We start from the raw sequence: 23,773 nt of genomic DNA on the forward strand, positions 1-23,773 counted from the left end.
TGTCATGTTTTAACTAATTGTTTAATTTTACAGTTTCAAATGCATGATAATACACTGAAATTGGTAAGATGATTCGGTTGTGTTTTCTTGATGCATGTATTGCTTGTTTTGCATGATTTACAGTTAAATTGTGAAATTAAAAATTAAATGTAAACGAAAAATTGCTTGATTAAGTGAATGGATGAATGAATGGTAGTCTTACTGGATATCTTGGGAGATGGTGAACGGACCGAGTACATAAGGAACCTTACCGTGAACGTTGCCTTATACCGGACGGGGTATCGAGGATTAATATTTTGGTGCTCATACCAGATGAGGTATGGGGACGACCTATTTCACCCTCATACCGGACATCCGACTAGGCTTTTGTATTTTTCTTGATGGTACGCTTGTCTATTAGAAAACTAAGAAGTAATAGACTATATCTCGATCATTTTTGAAGTTTGAGTACCGTGCACTTATGAGTGTACACAGCCTTGCTGTAATGTGATAACTTATCATTATCAAGATAGTTGAGATTTTTGTCTTTCATGAATGTACAAAATATATTGAAATTAATTGTCATGTGGTTTGGCAAAATATTTATGATTGTCTTCTTTGGTTATCGTTCATTTTCTCATCTCATTAGTTGGCATATTGTTTTACCAAACACCTTGTTACTTCTCAATTTCAAACTGTTCTAGGCAAGTTGGATTTTCAAAACTTGTAAGCTCCAATTGAGCCGGGGGGTAGAATAGATATGATATTTGTAATTACTTGTAAATAACGTGTTAAAATATAAATACTCTTAATTTAGGGTTAATTTTATAAATAGTATTAATTTATGTTTGGTGTATAAAGGGGGGGGGGGGGGTATTGGAATAGATATGATCTTTGTAATTACTTGTAAATAACGGGTTAAAAAATAAATACTCCTAATTTAGGGTTAATTTTATAAATAGTATTAAGTTATGTTTGGTGTATAAATACCATTGTGATTCCTTATTATAAATTAATCCTCATTTTTTTTTTTCATTTCACAAAACTTAAGCTCTCTTTTTTCAGTTCTCCGAACACATTTATGCTCTTCACCAATTTCTCCAAAATCTTATTTATTTAATGTGTATTTAATGAAAATACACCAATTTACTACAAAATATGATATATGCTCACATAATAAAATGATCTAACATTCTTAACTTATACAATAATTTCAAGATGTATTAATATAATAATTTAAAATTATGTTTGTGTATTTAACTAAATAACAAAAATACTGAAGTTTTCTTTTTTAAAAAATAACTTTATAAATTTGGGAAATTTAATATTTTATTTATTTATTTCTGTAAATAGATTTATACTAAATTATGTAGATAAAATTATTCCGCTTGAAATGGTAAATACGGTTAATTTTGAAAATAATTAATAGTTAAAAAAAATGAGAATCATTTCATGCATCAAAATATGTTTAAGAAATCAATTAAAACCATATGTATACACACACACACACACACACACACACACGTGTAGACACACAATTTTCTCTTTCTTACGTTTGGATTAATTTGGGGACAATTCAAATTATTTTAGAATACATAAAAATAAAATGTTAAATTGTAATACAAGTCATAATTTAGAAACTCAAATGCAGTTTAATAATAAAATTTCAAAAGAAAGAAAATCACCTTAATTAACCATTTAAATTTTAAATAAATGATAAATGCAATTCTATAAACAAAAATAAAAGTTTATAAAATTACACATATAAATATTAACTCGTACTAAATTTACAATGTGAAATAAATTAATACTTATACGACTAATTTTTTCGAATAAAAGATATAATTTAAAAGTTATCTGAAGCAGAAGCTATTGGTTGCTGTCATCCATATTGAAATACTCGTAAAAATACCTGCAAATTTCAATTTCAAACATATACATACTATATTAATTAAAAATATATTTTAAGAATTTATATTTTTAAATTTGTCCGTCAAGGAAAAATACAAAATATAAGTTTTATTTTGTAATTTGCATATCTCAAAAATTACTGAAATATAAAATTGTATTATAATTAATAGATAAAACCAACTTTTGTTTTAAAATATAGTAATGTGTTTTGGGTATCTTGAAGAGATTATTATTATTATTATCATCATCATCTTTTTACATTCAATTTTATGAAACATATATATATATATATGTAACACCCAATTTATTATTTTTATTTTTTCTTATTATTTATATATATATATTAGAATTTTAATTTAATTTTTTAATATTTAATTTATAAGATTTTAATTTAATTTAATAATAATAATAATAATAATAATAAAATATGGTAAAATTATTTTTGAGATTTAATTGAAATTAATTTTGGAAAAATGGGGTGAAATTTTGGATTCTAGGAGTGTTTTTGAAAAGAAAATCGAAATCTGATATATTGTTGGTCGTTGTTGTTTGATCTATTTTTCAGTATTAAATGCAGTATGGTATTTGATGTATTTATTTTATGGTTTCGTATGCATGAATCATGATTTCTTTTATTATGGTTTGAATTGTGGTGAACCCGATGTTATGTTGTTTTGTTTGGATTTCATTATTGGTTTACGTGTTTGTGTATGATCGGAAAATTGAGACCAAGAAAAATAGGAAAAAAGTTATGTGAATTGATAAATGGATAATGTGGACAGCCTGACTAGATATCCTGGGAGATGGTAGACGGACCGGGTCCGTAGGAAACCCTAACGGGAACGTGGTCTCTCATATCGGACGGGGTATGGAGACCTTATGTGTTTTGGCGGCCATACCGGACGGGGTATGGGGACGGCCCGTTTCACCCTCATACCGGACGGAGTATTGAGGTTCATGATTTTGGCGCCCATACCGGACAGGGTATGAAGACAGCCCTGCAATCAGATTATTAATGTTAATGGTTCACGTGTAGCGGGGACCCCCTATGGATCCCCACGGATACTAGTAGGCTGGTAAAAGAGGAAATTTGTTGTCTGATTATTGAAGTGCAAAGCATAACATGTGTTATGTTACAAAACGTATATGATTTTATGATGGTTATAATGTTATTGTTTCCATATGATATTTTCATGAATCTCACCGAGGTAAGTGGACGGTAAAAGTTTTTATTATTGATAAATGAGTTTGTTAATAATTATGCTTTATTGGTCGTTTTTGTCTTCTACCAACATTTACTTCTGTGGCAGTGAGATAGTGTGATGTCTTTACTAGGCTAGTGTAACTCATTCCTTACTTAACCATTTCAGATCAGGAAGACGTGGTTCTCGAGCCTGTTCCACAGGAAGACGGTGAGTTAGACATCTAGAGACTTTATAGTTCTATTTATAATTTTTATTTCGAGTATTTCTTTTAATCAGCTTATTCTTTCATATGTCGGATACATTTTTTGTTATTGTGTAAGGGATGTTAATCAAAATTTTTATTACGCTTTCGCATTTAAGATTTTTTATACATATATCTTCATTTAAATTTCCAGGGCCGTTACAGTTGATATCAGAGCCGCGTTCCTCGAACTCATCCCTTACACAATAATGCTTAGAGAAATACCCACCGATAAATCGTTACTTAACTCTTCCGTGTGAAACGCAGGTGCAAAGAAATGAGGAGAGGAAGACCCCCACTAAACCGAGCAGTCCGGGATGATTCGCTTCGGGAAGATGTGGACAGAATATTTGAGATGCTGAAAAGGATCATGGCCGCCCAACAAGGTCAAGAGGAGAGAAGGGAGTTACCCGAACCTCCCCCACTACCACGGGTTGAGCCATCGCTACAGCAAGCGGATCCCGAGCTGCCCCAGCACAAGCCTGCTCCACCACAGTACCACCCAGCACCACCGCCGCAGTATGAACCAATGCCCCAGCCACCGTACTGCCCGGCACCGCCACAGTACAATCATGTGCCTCCACCATATCAGCAGGTGCCACCACAGGGCCCCCCAGTCTATCCCCAGCCGGGCCCAGTCCCTCTTCCATGGGACCCAGCTCCTTCCTTGATCGACCCAGGCTACATAGAGAGATACAGGAGACTGAACCCTTCCACTTTTGTAGGGGGGTCCTCTTTTGAAGATGCCCAGTACTGGTTGGCGGAAACTGAGAGAGCTTTCAAGACATTGGGAGTGGTTCATGAGCAGAGAAGCTACCCTTGCTTCCTACATGCTGGTAGGGGAAGCAGGTCGTTGGTGGGAGCTCAAGCAGGCCACCCTGCCTACACCAGCCACCTGGGAGTAGTTCTTAGCGGCCTTCCATGCGGAATACCTCTCTGAGCACATCCGACACCTGAAGGAGATGGAGTTTGTTCAGCTAGTTCAGGAAAACATGACGGTATCGGAATATGTTAGTAAGTTCCTAGAGCTGGGCCGATACTCCTCGGAGACATTTATGAATGAAGGCAGAAAGGCCACGAGATTCCAGTGGAGCCTCCGCCCAGAAATCAAGCAACACTTATTGGTACTGGAGCTCAAGACATACTCAGCTGTCCTAGCAAAGGCATAGATTGTGGAGAGGAGTTTCAACACCCGTCCTCAGTCAGTAGGGAGTCACCAACCCTCAGCTCCACCCCACAGACCAGCACCTACTGCGCCGGTCCAACCAAACAAGAGGCCCAGACCAGTGATCTAGGCCCTTCCTCAGGCTCTAGAGGCAGCACGTAGAAAGATCAACCAACACTGTGGCAGAGATCACAGGGACCGACCATGCTACCACCTCAACAACACCTGTCGCATATGTGGCAGTGCCTAGCACTATACGAGAGAGTGCTCGAGGAACCAGAACCAAGGAGGACCTTGTAACGGCCCCGGAAATTTAAAATGAAATGTTTATTAAAAATATTAAATGCGGAATCGAAGTCAAAAATTCGATTAACATCTCTTACACTAAAACAAAAAACGTGCTCACAAAATATAAAATATCAAACTAACTAAAGGAGAAACTCGAAAGTAAAAGCTATGAATATGACTATGGAGTCTTTAGGCGTCCCCTTCGTCGTCCTCCTGCGGAACGGGCTCGGGAACAATGTCTTCCTGATCTGAAATGATTAAATAAGGAATGAGCTACACTAGCCCAGTAAAGACATCACGATATCTCACCGTCACGGAAGTAAAGGTGGGTAGAAAACACAAAAAGACCAATGGAGTATAATTTACAACAAATCCTTTTATCCATAATAAATCTTTTACCATCCACTTACCTCAGTGAAATTCATAAAACAATATACGAAAGCAAATAACATTATCATCATCATGAAATCATATAACCTGTATAACATAGTACTTATCACGCCTTTTGTAATTCAATCATTACACAATATATTTTCCTCATTTACTAGCCCACTAGTATCCATGGGGATCCATAGGGGTCCCGCTACCTGTTAACCCTTAACACTTGAAATCAAATTCCAGGGCCGTCCCCATACCCCGTCTGGTATGGGCGCCAAAACTATAGACCTCATTACCCCGTCCGGTATGAGGGTGAAACGGGCCGTCCCCATACTCCGTCCGGTATGAGCACCAAAACACCTAAGGTCTCCATACCCCGTCCGGTATGAGAGACCACAATCCCGGTAGGGTTCCCTACGGACTCGGTCCGTCCACCATCTCCAAGGATATCTAGTCAGGCTGACCACATTATACAATTATCAATTTACATAATCTTTCATTCTCCTTTTCCTCAGTCAGCATCATCAATTTACATACAAACAAGCAAACAGTAATTTATGCCAAACAAGACAACATACAGCATCGGTTTCTCAGTCATTCAACCCATAATCAATAAAACAGTAAAATATGCACGCGAAACAATGAAATGAAAATATCAGACCTCATACTGCATTTAAAACTATAAAATATGCAAAATAACAGTTAACCGACAAACACACTAGACTCGGGCTCCATTAGCGACCTTAAACAATTTCACACATTCGTTGATTCAAGAAATACCATTTTATCATTTTTGAACTTTAATACCGTGATAGGAAATAGAGTGAGAGGTCCTTACTCGTTTCGGGGTCCAAACACGGCTTCACAGTGCGCCTACAGGCTGTCCCTAATTTTCCCTGAATTTTTCCCGGGGAACTGAAACACACTACTGGTACCTGCACGTGTTCCAAAAAATCTCAAATTAGGCCCAGGGCCCCTTTTTGGCCAATATCGCAATTCCGGCACGGCGGTTCCGCCGTGTTCCGGCGCAAGCGGCGGCGATTCGCCTCGGTTTGGCCGTTTTCAGTCGGAAACGGCCGAATTCGGCCACACTTGCATCGGTCCTTGCGATAAAACAACTCTAGGGCCCTCGAGGGGCAAAAAAATTACGGAAAATCGAAGCTTACCGGCGACAGTGCTCTCGGGTGCAGCGGCTATCTGGTGAGGTTCGTGTTTTGGTGATTCGACTCTGATCAACATGTAGAGAAAAGAATGGTGATCACGGTGATATAAAAATTGCATCAAACGGAGGCCGAGAAGGGCCTCATCGGAGGCAAAAATCGAGGAGGGACGCGGTGGCGCCGCTGGGTTTCGACCGTATTTTTCGGCCGTTTGGCCAAAATTTTGGCTCCGATTTGACAACAGGAGAAATCAACGTGGAAAAATAAGTCGGGGGTATGAAATTTACCTCGATCGGCGGTCGAAAATCTCCCCGGTGCGGCGGCAGGTGGCGGCGGCTGGCTTCTCCAGCGTCTGGTTCGTCTTCTCTGGCGAGGGCAGGCGGCTAGGGTTTTTGTGGTTAGGTGTGGGGGTTCTATTTATACCCTTTTGTCTTTTGATCTCAGCCGTCCATTTTGATTTAATCTGGGCCGTCCGTTTTTGATTGAATCTGGGCCGTCCGTTTTTGATTGAATCTGGGCCGTCCGTGCGATTGCATCTGGGCCGTCTGTGCGCATGCTTGATCTGGACCGTCCGATCGCGCGTACGCGGATCGCCAACGTGGCCCGTCCCCGGTCGACGTGGTTTTGCCACGTGGCAGGTCCTGGTTGGCCAGGACTGCTGACGGGGTCTGCTGACGTGGCTGCTGACGTGACGCTCTTTTTTTTTTAACTTAATAAAAATATTTAATAATAAAATAATAAATTTTTTTTTCCAAATTTTCCGGGCGTTACAACTCTCCCCCCCTTAAAGAAATTTGGTCCCCAAATTTGTCTCTTACTCTTGATCGAACAGATGGGGATATTGGGCCCTAAATTCTGATTCCAGTTCCCAAGTAGCCTCCCTGGGCATGTGGTTCTGCCACACGACTTTTACAAATGATATTTTCCGGTTGCGGAGTATTCTGCTCTCTCGGTCCGTGATACCGACCGGTACTTCTTCATAAGACAAGTCCTCTTGGAGTGGAAGCGGTTCATGAGCCAAGACATGAGAAAGGTCCGGGTTGTACTTACGTAGCATAGATACGTGAAACACATTATGAACCCGGGAGAGCTTAGGAGGCAGTGCAAGTCTGTAGGCAGTGGTACCAATCTTGTCTAAGATTTCAAAGGGTCCAATATATCTGGGGTTTAATTTTCCCCTCCTGCCGAACCTACTAATTTCCTTGAAGGGGGTGACTTTAAGAAACACCCGGTCGCCTTTCTCAAAAGCCAGGTCTCTCCTCCGGGTATCAGCATAACTATTCTGCCTACTCTGAGCTGTCTGAATGTTCTTCTTGATTTTAACTATCTTGGACGTGGTCTCTTCTACCAAATCCGGGCCAAACAATCTTCTATCGCCCACTTCCTCCCAATAAATCGGTGACCTGCACGGACGCCCGTATAGCGCCTCGTATGGGGCCATGCCGATGCTTGCTTGGTAGCTATTGTTGTAGGCAAACTCTATCAGGGGTAGATGGTCGTCCCAATGGCCCCCGGAGTCAAGGACACAAGCTCGGAGCATATCCTCAAGCGTACGAATTGTCCTCTCTGATTATCCATCAGTTTGGGGGTGGAAGGCAGTACTAAGAGACAGCTTTGTTCCCATAGCTTGTTGGAAACTATTCCAAAACCGAGAAGTGAATATGGGATCCCTGTCAGATACCACTGTTACTGGGACTCCATGCAGTCTGACTATCTCCCGGATATACATTCTTGCCAACTTGTCCAAGGAATCAGTCATTCTGATGGCCAGGAAGTGGGAAGACTTAGTGAGTCGGTCAACAATTACCCATATAGCATCATGTCCCGATCGTGCCTTGGGTAGTCCCGATACGAAGTCCATGGTGATGTGTTCCCACTTCTACTCTGGAATCGGTAAAGGCTGAAGTAACCCACCTGGGCGTTGATGTTCTGCTTTGACCTGCTGACATACCAAGCACTTAGATACAAAGTCGGCTATATCTCTCTTCATCCCATTCCACCAGAACCGAGGTCGCATAGTTTGGTACATTTTTGTACTTCCTGGATGCATGACAAACCTTGAACTATGGGACTTTGTCATGATGTCTCTTTTTAACTCACTGTCGTCTGGGACACACACTCTGTCCTTGAAACGAATCAATCCATCGGCAGAGATCTGAAATTCTGAGCTCACACCCTGTTCTGCATCCTTCTTGCGAGTTAGTAGGGCGGGGTCGACTGACTGGGCTTCTTTTATTCTTTGGATTAACTTGGGTTGGACTGCTACGTGGCCCAAACATGTGGCCCTCTTCAGATCTCGCAGTCGAACCTGCTGCGTGGCCCCAATAGACCTGCATTCTGAAACCATCAAATGGGCTAGGGTGCCTGCACTTTTCCTGCTGAGGGCATCGGCTACTACGTTGCCCTTACCTGGATGGTATAGGATGTCACAATCATAGTCCTTGAGGAGTTCCATCCACCTTCTCTGACGCATGTTGAGATCATTTTGAGTGAAGATGTGCTTCAAACTCTTATGACCGGTGTAGATCTGAAAGGTCTCTCCATACAAATAATGGTGCCAGGTTTTCAAGGCGTGTATGATTGCGGCAAGCTCCAAGTCATGGGTAGGATAGTTCTTCTCATGATTCTTTAGCTGTCTAGACCCATATGCTATAACCTTTCCATGCTGCATCAGGACACAACCCAGACCCAGATAGGAGGCATCACTATAAACTGTATACCCTCCTGATCTACTCGGTAGAGCCAGCACAGGTGCAGTAGTCAGTCGCTTCTTCAATTTTGAAAAACTCCTTTCGCAGTTCTCATTCCATTCAAACTTTGCATTCTTCTTTGTGAGTCGGGTTAGAGGAGCTACTAGACTAGAGAACCCTTCGACAAACCGACGGTAATAACCTGCCATCCCTAGGAAACTGCGAATTTCCTTAACTGTTGTCAGCCTTTCCCAACCAAGTACCGCTTCAACCTTTTCGGGGTTCACTGACACCCCTTCCTTCGATATAACATGTCCTAGGAAGGCGGTTTGCTCGAGCCAAAATCCACACTTGCTCAACTTTGCATACAATTTCTTTTCCCTGAGTACCTGTAGGACTTGGGCAAGATGATGTGCATGTTCTTCTCTACTTTTTGAGTAGACTAAGATATCATCAATGAACACGATGACAAATTGATCCAAGAACTCTCTGAAGATCCTGTTCATTAGATCCATAAAGATGGCCGGGGCGTTGGTTAGCCCAAATGGCATAACCAGGAACTCATAGTGTCCGTACCTGGTTCGGAATGCCGTCTTGGGGATGTCTTCTGCTCTTACCTTTACCTGATGGTAACCTGATCGTAGATCTATTTTAGAAAAGACCTGTGCACCCTGCAACTGATCGAAAAGGTCATCAATCCGGGGAAGAGGGTATTTGTTCTTAATTGTTACCTTGTTTATCCTTCTTTAATCAATGCACAGTCTCAACGTTCCATTTCTCTTCCTTGCAAAAGTAACCCCGGCACCCCATGGGGAAACGCTGTGTCTAATGAAACCACTGTCTTGTAGCTCAGTGATCTGTTTCCTTAGTTCTTCCATCTCGATGCGGCTCATTCAGTAAGGAGCTACCGAGATGGGCTGGGTACCTGGCTGTAAGTCTATGGTGAACTCGACCTCTCTGTCCGCTGGTAGACCGGGCAGTTCATCTGGAAATACGTCTGAAAAGTCTCGGACTACTGAAATCTCTTGGATACAAACTTCTTTCTTGGGTTTACCTAGTTAGAGAAAATACAAGATTAAGACACTGGGAATTAAGAAAACTTGCCATTAGGGGAAATCAGTACTGAATAATTTTATTAACTTGTAAATGGCTCCTCGTTGGGAGGATTAAATACAATCTTTTTGTTAAAGTAGTCTATGGTGGCGTGATACGCCGCTAGCCAATCCATTCCTAGGATTACATCAAAATCCCCCGTGTTTAACCCTATCAGGTCTACCCTCAATTTCTTATCTGCTATCTCCACGGCACATGCCCTGTAGACAACCTCTCCTAGCAATGTCTCCCCCCCAGCGGTAGATACAAGCAATAATGAATCAAGTCTATCAGGTGATACACAAATTTTGGAAGCAACAACATGTGAAATAAAAGAATGTGATGCACCAGTATCAAACAAAACATGAGCAATGTGACCAGAGATAGTATACATACCATGTACCACGTCCGGGTCTGCGTCGGCATCCTTCTGGGTAAGGTTGTAAACTCTGCCCTTGATTGGAGGCCTTCTTTGATTCTGGTTCCTAGGGCATTCCCTTGCATAGTGCTGGGCACTGCCGCATATGCGACAGGTGTTGTTGAGGCGGTAGCAGGGTCGGTCCCCGTGATCCCTGCCGCAGTACTGGCAGATCTTCCCACGTGCTGCCCCCGTAGCCTGAGGAGGGGCCTGGACGGCGGGTCTGGGCCTCTTACTGGGTTGGACAGGCATGGTAGGTGCTGGCCTGCGGAGCGGGGCTGAGGGTCGGGAACTTCCCGCTAGCTGAGGGCGGGTGTTGAAGCTCCTTTATATGATCTGCGCCTTTACCAGGACTGCCGAATATGTCTCGAGCTCCATCACCAGTAAGTGCTGTCTGATCTCCGGGCGGAGACCCCACTGGAATTTCCTGGCTTTTCGGCCTTCATCCATCAATGTCTCCGGGGCATGTCGGCCCAGCTCCAGGAACTTACGGGCATACTCCGACACTGTCATGTTTCCCTGGACCAATTGAGCAAACTCCATTTCCTTTAGGTGTTTGATGTGTTTAGGGAGATACTTCGCGTGGAAGGCCGCTAGGAACTGCTCCCAAGTAGCTGGTGTAGGCAGGGTGGTCCGCTTGAGCTCCCACCAGCGTACTGCTTCCCCTACCAGCATGTAGGAGGCAATGGCAGCCCTCTGCTCAGGAACTACTCCCAAGGTCTCGAAAGCTCTCTCAGTCTCTGCCAGCCAGTATTGGGCCTCTTCAAAAGAGGATCCCCCTGCAAAAGTAGAAGGGTTCAGTCTTCTGTACCTCTCTATGAAGCCGGGGTCGATCAAGGAAGGAGCGGGGTCCCGAGGTAGAGGGACTGGGGCCGGCTGAGGGTGAACTAGGGGACCCTGTGGTGGCACCTGCTGATGTGGTGGGGGTACTGGAATGTGTTGTGGCGGCGCCTGCTGGTACCGTGGCTCTGGTACCGGGTCGTACCGCGGCTGTGGTGCCGGGTGGTACTGTGGAGGAACAGGCTCCTGCCGGGGTGGCTCGGGATCAGCCTGCTGTAGCGGGGGCTCAACCTGCACTAGCGGAGGAGGTCCGGGTAACTCCCTTCTCTCCTCTTGCCTTTGCTGGGCAGCTACGAGAGCCTCCACCATCTCAAATAGTCTGTCTTAATCCTCCCGAAGCGAATTATCTTGGGCCGCTCGGTTTAGTGGGGGCCTTCCTCTCCTCATTCTCGTGTACCTACATTCACAAGGAATGATTGAGTAACGATATATCGGTGAGTATTTCTCTAAGGCACTATTGTGTAAGGGATGGGTCCGAGGAAATGCGGCTCTGATACTAACTGTAACGGTCCCAGAAATTTAAAATGAAATATTTATTAAAAATATTAAATGCGGAAGCGAAGTCAAAAATTCGATTAACATCCCTTACACTAAAACCAAAAACGTACTCACAAAATATAAAAGATCAAACTAACTAAAGGATAAACTCGAAAGTAAAAGCTATGAATATGATTATGGAGTCTTTAGGCGTCCCCTTCGTCGTCCTCCTGCGGAACGGGCTCGGGAATAATGTCTTCCTGATCTGAAATGATTAAATAAGGAATGAGCTACACTAGCCCAGTAAAGACATCACGATATCTCACCGTCACGGAGGTAAAAGTGGGTAGAAAACACAAAAAGACCAATGGAGCATAACTTACAACAAATCCTTTTATCCATAATAAATCATTTACCATCCACTTACCTCGGTGAAATTCATAAAACAATATACGAAAGCAAATAACATTATCATCATCATGAAATCATATAACCTGTATAACATAGTACTTATCACGCCTTTCGTAATTCAATCATTACACAATATATTTTCCTCATTTACCAGCCCACTAGTATCCATGGGGATCTATAGGGGTCCCGCTACCTGTTAACCCTTAACACTTGAAATCAGATTCCAGAGCCGTCCCCATACCCCGTCTAGTATGGGCGCTAAAACTATAGACCTCATTACCCCGTCCGGTATGAGGGTGAAACGGACCGTCCCCATACCCCGTCCGGTATGAGCGCCAAAACACCTAAGGGCTCCATACCCCGTCCGGTATGAGAGACCACAATCCCGGTAGGGTTCCCTACGGACCCGGTCCGTCCACCATCTCCAAGGATATCTAGTCAGGCTGACCACATTATACAATTATCAATTTACATAATCTTTCATTCTCATTTTTCTCAGTCAGCATCATCAATTTACATACAAACAAGCAAACAGTAATTTATGCCAAACAAGACAACATACAGCATCGGTTTCTCAGTCATTCAACCCATAATCAATAAAACAGTAAAATATGCACGCAAAATAATGAAATAAAAACATCAGACCTTATACTGCATTTAAAACTGTAAAATATGCCAAATAACAGTTAACCGACAAACACACTAGACTCGGGCTCCATTAGCGAACTTAAGCAATTTCACACATTCGTTGATTCAAGAAATACCGTTTTATCATTTTTGAACTTTAATATCGTGATAGGAAATAGGATGAGGGGTCCTTACTCGTTTCGGGGTCCAAACACGGCTTCACAGTGCGCCTACAGGCTGTTCCTAATTTTCCCTAAATTTTTTACAGGGAACTGAAATGCACTACTGGTACCTGCACGTGTTCCAAAAAATTCCAAATCAGGCCCAGGGTCCCTTTTTGGCCAATATCGCAATTCCAGCACGGCGGCTCCGCCGTGCTCCAGTGCAAGCGGCGGCGATTCGCCTCGGTTTGGCCGTTTTCGGTCGAAAACGGCCGAATTCGGCCACACTTGCATCGGTCCTTGCGATAAAACAACCCTAGGGCCCTCGGGGGGGCAAAAAAATCACAGAAAACCGAAGCTTACCGGCAGCGGTGCTCTCGGGTGCGGCGGCTCTCCGGTGAGATTCGTGTTTTGGTGATTCGGCTCCGATCAACCTGTAGAGAAAAGAATGGTGATCACGGTGATATAAAAATTGCATCAAACGGAGGCCGAGAAGGGCCTCATCGGAGGCAAAAATCGAGGAGGGGCGCGGTGGCGCCGCTGGGTTTCCGCCGTGTTTTCCGGCCGTTTGGCCGGGATTTTGGCTCCAATTTGGCCACAGGAGAAATCGGCATGGAAAAACGAGTCGGGAGTATGAAATTTACCTCGATCGGCGGTCGGAAATCTCCCCAGTGCGGCGGCGGGTGGCGGCGGCCGGCTTCTCCGGCGTCTGGTTCGTCTTCTCCGGCGAGGGCAGGCGGCTAGGGTTTTTGTGGTTAGGTGTGGGGGTTCTATTTATACCTTTTTGCCTTTTGATCTCAGCCGTTTATTTTGATTTAATCTGGGCCGTCTATTTTTGATTAAATCTGGGCCGTCCGTGCGATTGCATCTGAGCCGTCTGTGCGCACGCTTGATCTGGGCCGTCCGATCGCGCGTACGCGGATCGCCAACGTGGCCCGTCCCTGGTCGACGTGGTTTTGCCACGTGGCAGGTCCTGGTTGGCCAGGACTGCTGACTGGGTCTGCTGACGTGGCTGCTGATGTGGCGCTCTTTTTTTTTTAAAACTTAATAAAAATATTTAATAATAATTTTTTTTTCCAAATTTTCTGGGCGTTACAGACCTCTTTTCATGGTAGGGTTTACAACCATACCCAGCAGGATGCCGACGCCGACCTGGACGTGGTACAAGGTATGTACACTATCTGTGACCATATTGCTCATGTTTTATTTGACACTGGTGCATTGCATTCTTTTGTTTCACATATTTTTGCTTTCAAACTTAATGTATCACCTGATAAACTTGATTCATTGTTGTTTGTGTCTACTGCTGGGGGTGAAACACTACTAGGGGAAGTTATCTACACGGCTTGTGTCGTGGAGATAGCAAATAGAAAACTGAGTGTAGACCTGATAGGTTTAGACACGGGAAATTTCGATGTAATCTTAGGAATGGATTGGTTAGTGGCACATCACGCCACCATAGATCACTTTAACAAGAAGGTTGTATTTAATCCTCTCAATGAGGAGCCATTTACAAATTAATAAAATCATTCAATACTTATTCCTTTATGGTAAGTTTTCTTAAATTTTGAGTACCTTAATCTTGTTATTTTCTCTAACTAGGCAAGCCCAAGAAGGAAATTTGTGTCTAAGAGATTTCGGTAGTCCGAGACTTTTCAGATGTGTTTCCAGACGAACTACCCGGACTGGCAGTAGACAGGGAAGTCGAGTTCACTATAGACTTATAGTCAGGCACCCAGCCCATTTCGGTTGCTCCTTACCGCATGAGCCGCATTGAGATAGAAGAGTTGAGGAAACAGATCACTGAATTGCAAGATAATGGTTTTATTAGACACAGTGTGTCCCCTTGGGGTGCCGGAGTTACTTTTGTAAGGAAGAGAGATGGAACATTGAGACTGTGTATTAATTACAGAGGATTGAACAAGGTTACAATTAAGAATAAATATCCCATTCCCAGAATTGATGACCTCTTCGATCAGTTGCAGGGTGCGCAAGTCTTCTCCAAAATAGACCTGCGATCAGGTTACCATCAAGTGAAGATAAGAACAGAAGACATCCCCAAGACGACCTTTCGAACAAGGTACGGACACTATGAGTTCCTGGTCATGCCATTTGGGCTAACCAATGTTCCGAAAATCTTTATGGATCTGATGAACAGGGTCTTCAGAGAGTTCTTGGATCAATTTGTTATCGTGTTCATCGATGACATCTTAGTCTACCCAAAAAGCAGAGAAGAACATGTTCACCATCTTGCCCAATTTTCGCAGGTCCTCAGAAATAAGAAGTTATATGCAAAGTTGAGTAAGTATGGATTCTGGTTTGAGCAGACCGCCTTCCTAGGACACATCATATCGAAGGAATGAGTATCAGTGAATCTTGAAAAGGTTGAAACGGTACTTGACTGAGAGAAATTGACATCAGTTAAGGAAATCAGGAGTTTCCTAGGGATGGCAGGTTATTACCGCAGGTTTGTTGAAGGATTCTCCAGCCTAGCAGCTCCTCTAACCCGACTCACAAAGAAGAATGCCAAATTTGAGTGGAATGAGGACTGCGAAAGAAGTTTTTCAGAATTAAAGAAGTGACTGACTACTGCACCTGTACTGGCTTTACCGAGTGGATCGGGAGGATATACAGTTTATAGTGATGCCTCCTATCTAGGCTTGGGTTGTGTCCTGATGCAGCATAGAAAGGTCATAGCATATGGATCCAGGCAGTTAAAGAATCATGAGAAGAATTAACCCACCCACGACTTGGAGCTTGCCGCAATCATACATGCCTTGAAAACTTGGCGCCACAACTTGTACGAAGAGACCTTTAAGATCTATACTGATCATAAGAGTTTGAAACATATATTCACTCAGAAGGATCTCAACATGCGTCAGAGAAGGTGGATGGAACTCCTTAAGGACTATGATTGTGATATCTTATACCATCCGGGTAAGGGCAACATGGTAGTAGATGCTCTCAGCAGGAAAAGTACAAGTATCTTAGCCCATTTGATGATTTCAGAATGCAGGCAAATTAGGGCCACACAATAGGTTCGACTCCAGGACTTGAGGAGAGCCACATGTTTGGGCCGCCTGACAGTCCAGCTCGAGTTAATCTAGAGAATAAGGGAAGCCCAGTCAGTCGACCCCGCCCTGATAGCCCGCAAGAAGGATGCAGAACAGGGAGTGAGCTCAGAATTTCAAATCTCTACTAATGGATTACTCCGTTTCCAAGACAGGATGTGTATCCCAGATGACAGTGAGTTAAAAAGAGACATCATGACAGAGTCCCATAGCTCGAAGTTTGCCATGCATCCAGGAAGCACCAAAATGTACCAAAGCATGCGACCCCGATTTTGGTGGAATGGGATGAAGAGAGACATAGCTGACTTTGTATCTAAATGCTTGACATGTCAGCAGGTCAAGACAGAGCATCAGCGCCCAGGTGGACTACTTCAGCCTTTACCGATCCCGGAGTGGAAGTGGGAACATATCACCATGGACTTTGTATCGGGGCTACCCAAGGTACGTTCAAGACATGATGCCATATAGGTAATTGTTGACCGACTTACCAAGTCTTGCCACTTCTTAGCCATCAGGATGACCGATCCCTTGGACAAGTTGGCAAGAATGTATATCCGAAAAATAGTCATATTGCATGGAGTTCTAATGACAGTAGTATCCGACAGGGACCCCATATTCACTTCTCGGTTTTGGAATAGCTTTCAGCAAGTTATGAGAACAAAGCTGTCTCTTAGTACTGTCTTCCATCCTTATACTGATGGACAATCAAAAAGGACAATTTGTACACTTGAGGATATGCTCCGAGCTTGTGTCCTTGACTCTGGGGGCCATTGGGACGACCATCTATCCCTGATAGAGTTTGCCTACAACAACAGCTACCAAGCGAGCATCGGCATGGCTCCGTATGAGGTGTCATATGGGCGTCCATGCAAATCACCGATTTGTTGGGAAGAAGTATGCGATAGAAGATTGTTCGGCCCGAAGTTGGTAGAGGAGACCACGTCTAAAATAGTTAAAATCAGAAAGAACATTCAGACAGCTCAGAGTAGGCAGAAGAGTTAAGCAGATACCCGGAGGAGAGATCTAGCGTTTGAGAAAGGCGACCGGGTGTTTCTTAAAGTCACTCATTTCAAGGAAATTAGTAGGTTCGGCATGAAGGGAAAACTGAACCCCCGATTTATTGGGTTTTTTGAAATCTTAGACAGAATTGGTACTGCCGCCTACAGACTAGCACTGCCTCCAGAGCTCTCCAAGGTCCACAATGTGTTCCACCTATCCATGCTACGTAAGTACAACCCGGACCCCTCTCATGTCTTGGCTCATGAACTGCTTCCACTCCAAGAGAACTTATCTTATGAAGAAGTACCAGTCGGTATCACGGACCAAAAGAGCAGGATATTCCGCAACTGAAAAATATCATTTGTAAAGGTCGTGTGGCAGAACCACACGCCCAGGGAGGCTACCTAGGAGGTAGAATCAGATTTTAGAACCCAGTATCCCCATTTGTTCGACCAAGAGTAAGAGGTAAATTTGGGGGACCAAATTTCTTTAAAGGGGGAAGAGTTGTAACACCTAATTTATTATTTTTATTTTTTCTTATTATTTTTATATATATTAGAATTTTAGTTTAATTTTTTAATATTTAATTTATAAGATTTTAATTTAATTTAATTTAATTTAATGAAAATAAAAATAATAATAATGATAAAATAGGGTAAAATTATTTTTGGGATTCAATTGAAGTTGATTTTAAGAAAAACGGGTGAAAATTTGGATTATATGGGGTGTTTTTGAAAAGAAAATCGAAAATCGAGGGTCAAAACGCAATTTAGGAAAGTTGCGTCACGTCAGCAGCTACGTTAGCAACCCAGTCAGCAGCCCCGGCCAACCAGAACATGCCGCGTGGCAAGGAAGCTTATGCGGGAGACCACGCGGACGGAGCCACGTGAGAGATCCGCGTGCACTCGATCGAACGGTCCAGATCCCACGCGTACAGACGGTCCAGATCCCACGCGTACAGACGGCCCAGATCTCACACGTGCAGACGGTCCAGATCGCATCGCGATGGACGGTCTAGATTTATTTCTATTTTAATCGCGATCGGACAGTCCAGATTAAAACGTGATGGACGGCTGAGATTAAAAGGGAAAGGTTATAAATAACCTCACCCACACCCGACCCCAAACCCTAGCCGCCAGTGCTTCGCCGAAGAAGAAGAACCAAACGCCAGAGGAGCCGGCCGCCGCCACCCGCCACAGCACTGGAGGGTTTTCTGATCGCCAAACGAGGTAAATTTTCTCCCATTGGCTCGTTTTTCGATGCTGAATCCGCCTATGGTCAAATCGGAGCCAAACCACCAGCTAATCGACCGAAAAATACTGCTGAAGTCCAATGGTGCCGCCGCGGCTTCCTTCGATTTTTGCCTCCGATGAGGCCCTTTCCGGCTCTCGTTCGATGTAATTTTTACACCACTGTGATCACCGTCCTTTTCTCTACAGGTTGACCGGAGCAAAACATCAAATTGCGACTCACACCGGAGAAGCTACCGCACTCGAGAGCGCTGCTGCCGGTAAGTCTCAATTTTTCGTGATTGTTTGGCCCACCGAGGGCCCTAGGGTTGTTTTATCGTAGGAACCAATGCAAGTTTGGCCGAATTCGGCGGAAAACGGCCAACCCGAGGCGGATCGCTGCCACGGGCGGCGGTGCCATTGCCGGAGCACAGCAGAGTCGTCGTGCCAGAATTCCGATATTGGCCGAAAGGGGCCCTATTTCACCCTCATACCGGATGAGGTATGGGGACGATCTATTTCACCCTCATACCGGACATCCGACTAGGCTTTTTATGCCACTCAAGGAAGTCTTACAGGCTTTTGTATTTTTCTTGATGGTACGCTTGTCTATTAGAAAACTAAGAAGTAATAGACTATATCTCGATCATTTTTGAAGTTTGAGTACCGTGCACTTATGAGTGTACACAGCCTTGTTGTATTGTGATAACTTATCATTATCAAGATAGTTGAGATTTTTGTCTTTCATGAATGTACAAAATATATTGAAATTAATTGTCATGTGGTTTGGCAAAATATTTATGATTGTCTTCTTTGGTTATCGTTCATTTTCTCATCTCATTAGTTGGCATATTGTTTTACCAAACACCTTGTTACTTCTCAATTTCAAACTGTTCTAGGCAAGTTGGATTTTCAAAACTTGTAAGCTCCAATTGAGCCGGGGGGTAGAATAGATATGATATTTGTAATTACTTGTAAATAACGTGTTAAAATATAAATACTCTTAATTTAGGGTTAATTTTATAAATAGTATTAATTTATGTTTGGTGTATAAAGGGGGGGGGGTATTGGAATAGATATGATCTTTGTAATTACTTGTAAATAACGGGTTAAAAAATAAATACTCCTAATTTAGGGTTAATTTTATAAATAGTATTAAGTTATGTTTGGTGTATAAATACCATTGTGATTCCTTATTATAAATTAATCCTCATTTTTTTTTTTCATTTCACAAAACTTAAGCTCTCTTTTTTCAGTTCTCCGAACACATTTATGCTCTTCACCAATTTCTCCAAAATCTTATTTATTTAATGTGTATTTAATGAAAATACACCAATTTACTACAAAATATGATATATGCTCACATAATAAAATGATCTAACATTCTTAACTTATACAATAATTTCAAGATGTATTAATATAATAATTTAAAATTATGTTTGTGTATTTAACTAAATAACAAAAATACTGAAGTTTTCTTTTTTAAAAAATAACTTTATAAATTTGGGAAATTTAATATTTTATTTATTTATTTCTGTAAATAGATTTATACTAAATTATGTAGATAAAATTATTCCGCTTGAAATGGTAAATACGGTTAATTTTGAAAATAATTAATAGTTAAAAAAAATGAGAATCATTTCATGCATCAAAATATGTTTAAGAAATCAATTAAAACCATATGTATACACACACACACACACACACACACACACACGTGTAGACACACAATTTTCTCTTTCTTACGTTTGGATTAATTTGGGGACAATTCAAATTATTTTAGAATACATAAAAATAAAATGTTAAATTGTAATACAAGTCATAATTTAGAAACTCAAATGCAGTTTAATAATAAAATTTCAAAAGAAAGAAAATCACCTTAATTAACCATTTAAATTTTAAATAAATGATAAATGCAATTCTATAAACAAAAATAAAAGTTTATAAAATTACACATATAAATATTAACTCGTACTAAATTTACAATGTGAAATAAATTAATACTTATACGACTAATTTTTTCGAATAAAAGATATAATTTAAAAGTTATCTGAAGCGGAAGCTATTGGTTGCTGTCATCCATATTGAAATACTCGCAAAAATACCTGCAAATTTCAATTTCAAACATATACATACTATATTAATTAAAAATATATTTTAAGAATTTATATTTTTAAATTTGTCCGTCAAGGAAAAATACAAAATATAAGTTTTATTTTGTAATTTGCATATCTCAAAAATTACTGAAATATAAAATTGTATTATAATTAATAGATAAAACCAACTTTTGTTTTAAAATATAGTAATGTGTTTTGGGTATCTTGAAGAGATTATTATTATTATTATCATCATCATCTTTTTACATTCAATTTTATGAAACATATATATATATATATATATACATGTAACACCCAATTTATTATTTTTATTTTTTCTTATTATTTATATATATATATTAGAATTTTAATTTAATTTTTTAATATTTAATTTATAAGATTTTAATTTAATTTAATAATAATAATAATAATAATAATAAAATATGGTAAAATTATTTTTGAGATTTAATTGAAATTAATTTTGGAAAAATGGGGTGAAATTTTGGATTCTAGGAGTGTTTTTGAAAAGAAAATCGAAATCTGATATATTGTTGGTCAGTTGTTGTTTGATCTATTTTTCAGTATTAAATGCAGTATGGTATTTGATGTATTTATTTTATGGTTTCGTATGCATGAATCATGATTTCTTTTATTATGGTTTGAATTGTGGTGAACCCGATGTTATGTTGTTTTGTTTGGATTTCATTATTGGTTTACGTGTTTGTGTATGATCGGAAAATTGAGACCAAGAAAAATAGGAAAAAAGTTATGTGAATTGATAAATGGATAATGTGGACAGCCTGACTAGATATCCTGGGAGATGGTAGACGGACCGGGTCCGTAGGAAACCCTAACGGGAACGTGGTCTCTCATATCGGACGGGGTATGGAGACCTTATGTGTTTTGGCGGCCATACCGGACGGGGTATGGGGACGGCCCGTTTCACCCTCATACCGGACGGAGTATTGAGGTTCATGGTTTTGGCGCCCATACCGGACAGGGTATGAAGACAGCCCTGCAATCAGATTATTAATGTTAATGGTTCACGTGTAGCGGGGACCCCCTATGGATCCCCACGGATACTAGTAGGCTGGTAAAAGAGGAAATTTGTTGTCTGATTATTGAAGTGCAAAGCATAACATGTGTTATGTTACAAAACGTATATGATTTTATGATGGTTATAATGTTATTGTTTCCATATGATATTTTCATGAATCTCACCGAGGTAAGTGGACGGTAAAAGTTTTTATTATTGATAAATGAGTTTGTTAATAATTATACTTCATTGGTCTTTTTGTCTTCTACCAACATTTACTTCTGTGGCAGTGAGATAGTGTGATGTTTTTACTAAACTAGTGTAACTCATTCCTTATTTAACCATTTCAGATCAGGAAGACGTGGTTCCCGAGCCCGTTCCACAGGAAGAGGGCGAGTTAGACGTTTAGATACTTTATAGTTCTATTTATAGTTTTTATTTCGAGTATTTCTTTTAATCAGCTTATTCTTTCATATGTTGGATGCGTTTTTTCTTATTGTATAAGGGATGTTAATCAAAATTTTTATTACGCTTCCACATTTAAAATTTTTTATACATACATTTTCATTTAAATTTTTGGAACCGTTACAATATATATATATATATTTATATGTAACAAAAACAAAAATAAAAGCAAGATACATACATACCTGTGAACATGTTCACCACTGATCGTGCTGTACCCGATGATGAACTAACTGCAGGTTCCAACAAATTTTAGATTTATTTAAATTGCTTTATCCTTACATAATCTAATCTTTAAGAAGGGATATATTTTTAAGCATAGAAATTAATAAATATTATATAGGCAGCAAAATTATATAATATATACATCTTTTATAAAAAAAAATAATTAATATATGAGACATCAATATTAACTATAATCTTAAAATAAATGATAATAATTATTCTGTTACAAACGATGTATATTAATAATTTAAAAATAATGTGTAAATCATTTATATTGGGGTCGGGTCGAACTGTTACAAATATATATAATTAAAATTTAAAATAATTTTACAATATTTATTTTCTATACTCTGGAAAAAAATATATAATTACTAAGTGTTCAAGAATATAAATGAATTAGTAAAATCCTAATTCATTTAAATTCTTTTCCAAAACAATTAAAAAAATAAATTTTACAAAATAGAAATTATATTTTAAAGATATATCAATTTTACATGTCCTTGTAAAATAGGTAATAATAATAACTAAAAAATCGAAAAATCAAGCGTGATGGTCACCTGAATCACAATTTGACGTGGAATTAACGGCCCCACACATGCAAAGCTGACGAACCCCATCGTCTCCAAACCCGCACGTGCCACCCGTCGCCTCACACGCTCCACAAAATTCATCCTTCCCCTCAACCGAGTACTTGACCCGGATCCCATACGACCAACCACTCGCTCCCTCAACCTTCAATGGCGCAAGATTGTATGCGCTGCTATACCCTTCACACCCAAGCTTGCTCAGATTTACAGACTTAATCGACTCAAAATCCACCGAACAGCACTCCGGTGGCCCTGACCCAAAAAACGACCCGACCCTTTTATGACCCACCAAGTCCCACGCCGGACACCCGTAGTACTCCTCGCAACCCATCCCCGAAACGTTCCGGCACGGCAAATGCTTCCCGGGGAAACCTTGGAAGAGCGGAGATTGGCTGGAGCAGCCTATTAACATGAACACATTATCAGCCGTTGGATTGAAATAGGGAGCTCGCCATTGCTCGATGGCGAAGCCGTTACCTCTGCGGCCGAGGACGATGGTGTCGCAGGTTGACATGTGGGGGTCGTGTAATGTGAGTGAGTGATAAGCGTAGTCTATTTCCAGGACTCGGTACGAGCCGGAGTCGATATGGAACATGAGTATGTCGTTTATGCAAAAGAGGAGATCTCGAAATCCTGGGTGGCCGCAGCCGTAGTGGAGCGAAAATGGGTAGTCGATGGTTATGTTTCCGCAGTAGGATCGGCATGGGTTGATGTGGGAAGATGCAGAAGTAAGGGAGTGATCTGGGGGTGAAAGTATGAAGAAGAAGATGATGAAAGAGAGGAGTGAAAGAGTCATGGCTTAGGGTAGAGAGGAAAAGAAAGGGAGTGATATGCTTTGCTTGGATAGTGGAGAAGACGACGATTTATTATTTAGGGAGCTTTTTTTTCACATGTTGGGAGGGAATCTTAATTTGTGGGTGTTTTGTTTTTGTCAATGGAGACCATATTTCTCTAGCTTTTGCGGTTCTGTCAACTTTCTTTTTGCTTTTCTGGATTTGCAAGAAGGATAAAAATTCTAGTGT

At 41.1% G+C, this 23,773-nt stretch overlaps 1 protein-coding gene across 2 annotated transcripts; it reads right to left on the reverse strand.

The window, feature by feature from the left end:
• Nucleotides 1-1,711: 1,711 nt before the first annotated feature.
• Nucleotides 1,712-23,739, reverse strand: LOC148240134 (uncharacterized). 2 transcript variants are annotated; one of them, XM_088211969.1, is made up of 3 exons: nt 22,722-23,739; nt 22,125-22,172; nt 1,712-1,891 (listed from the first exon to the last, which is right to left on the reverse strand). In XM_088211969.1, exons 1-3 carry the CDS (start codon nt 23,545-23,547, stop codon nt 1,833-1,835), a joined length of 933 nt encoding a protein of 310 aa, XP_088068095.1. In that variant the 5' UTR covers nt 23,548-23,739; the 3' UTR covers nt 1,712-1,832. The 2 variants fall into 2 exon arrangements, with proteins under 2 accessions (XP_088068095.1, XP_088068094.1); XM_088211968.1 differs by lacking the exon at nt 1,712-1,891 and adding an exon at nt 20,217-20,447 and having other exon boundaries at nt 22,722-23,737.
• Between the last annotated feature and the right edge of the window lie 34 nt (nt 23,740-23,773).

This window comes from Carica papaya, chromosome 9 (genome assembly GCF_054855325.1).
Source record: "Carica papaya isolate Zhongbai chromosome 9, ASM5485532v1, whole genome shotgun sequence".
In the NCBI taxonomy this organism is placed as follows: Eukaryota; Viridiplantae; Streptophyta; class Magnoliopsida; order Brassicales; family Caricaceae; genus Carica; species Carica papaya.

Coding starts and splice junctions, on each gene's coding strand:
- LOC148240134 (XM_088211969.1), bottom strand. CDS start 23,547: ATGACTCTTTCACTCCTCTCTTTCATCATCTTCTTCTTCATACTTTCA. Junction 22,173..22,721: donor CACGTCAAATTGTGATTCAG/GTGACCATCACG, acceptor TGGAACCTGCAG/TTAGTTCATCATCGGGTACA. Junction 1,892..22,124: donor AGTGGTGAACATGTTCACAG/GTATGTATGTAT, acceptor TGAAATTTGCAG/GTATTTTTACGAGTATTTCA.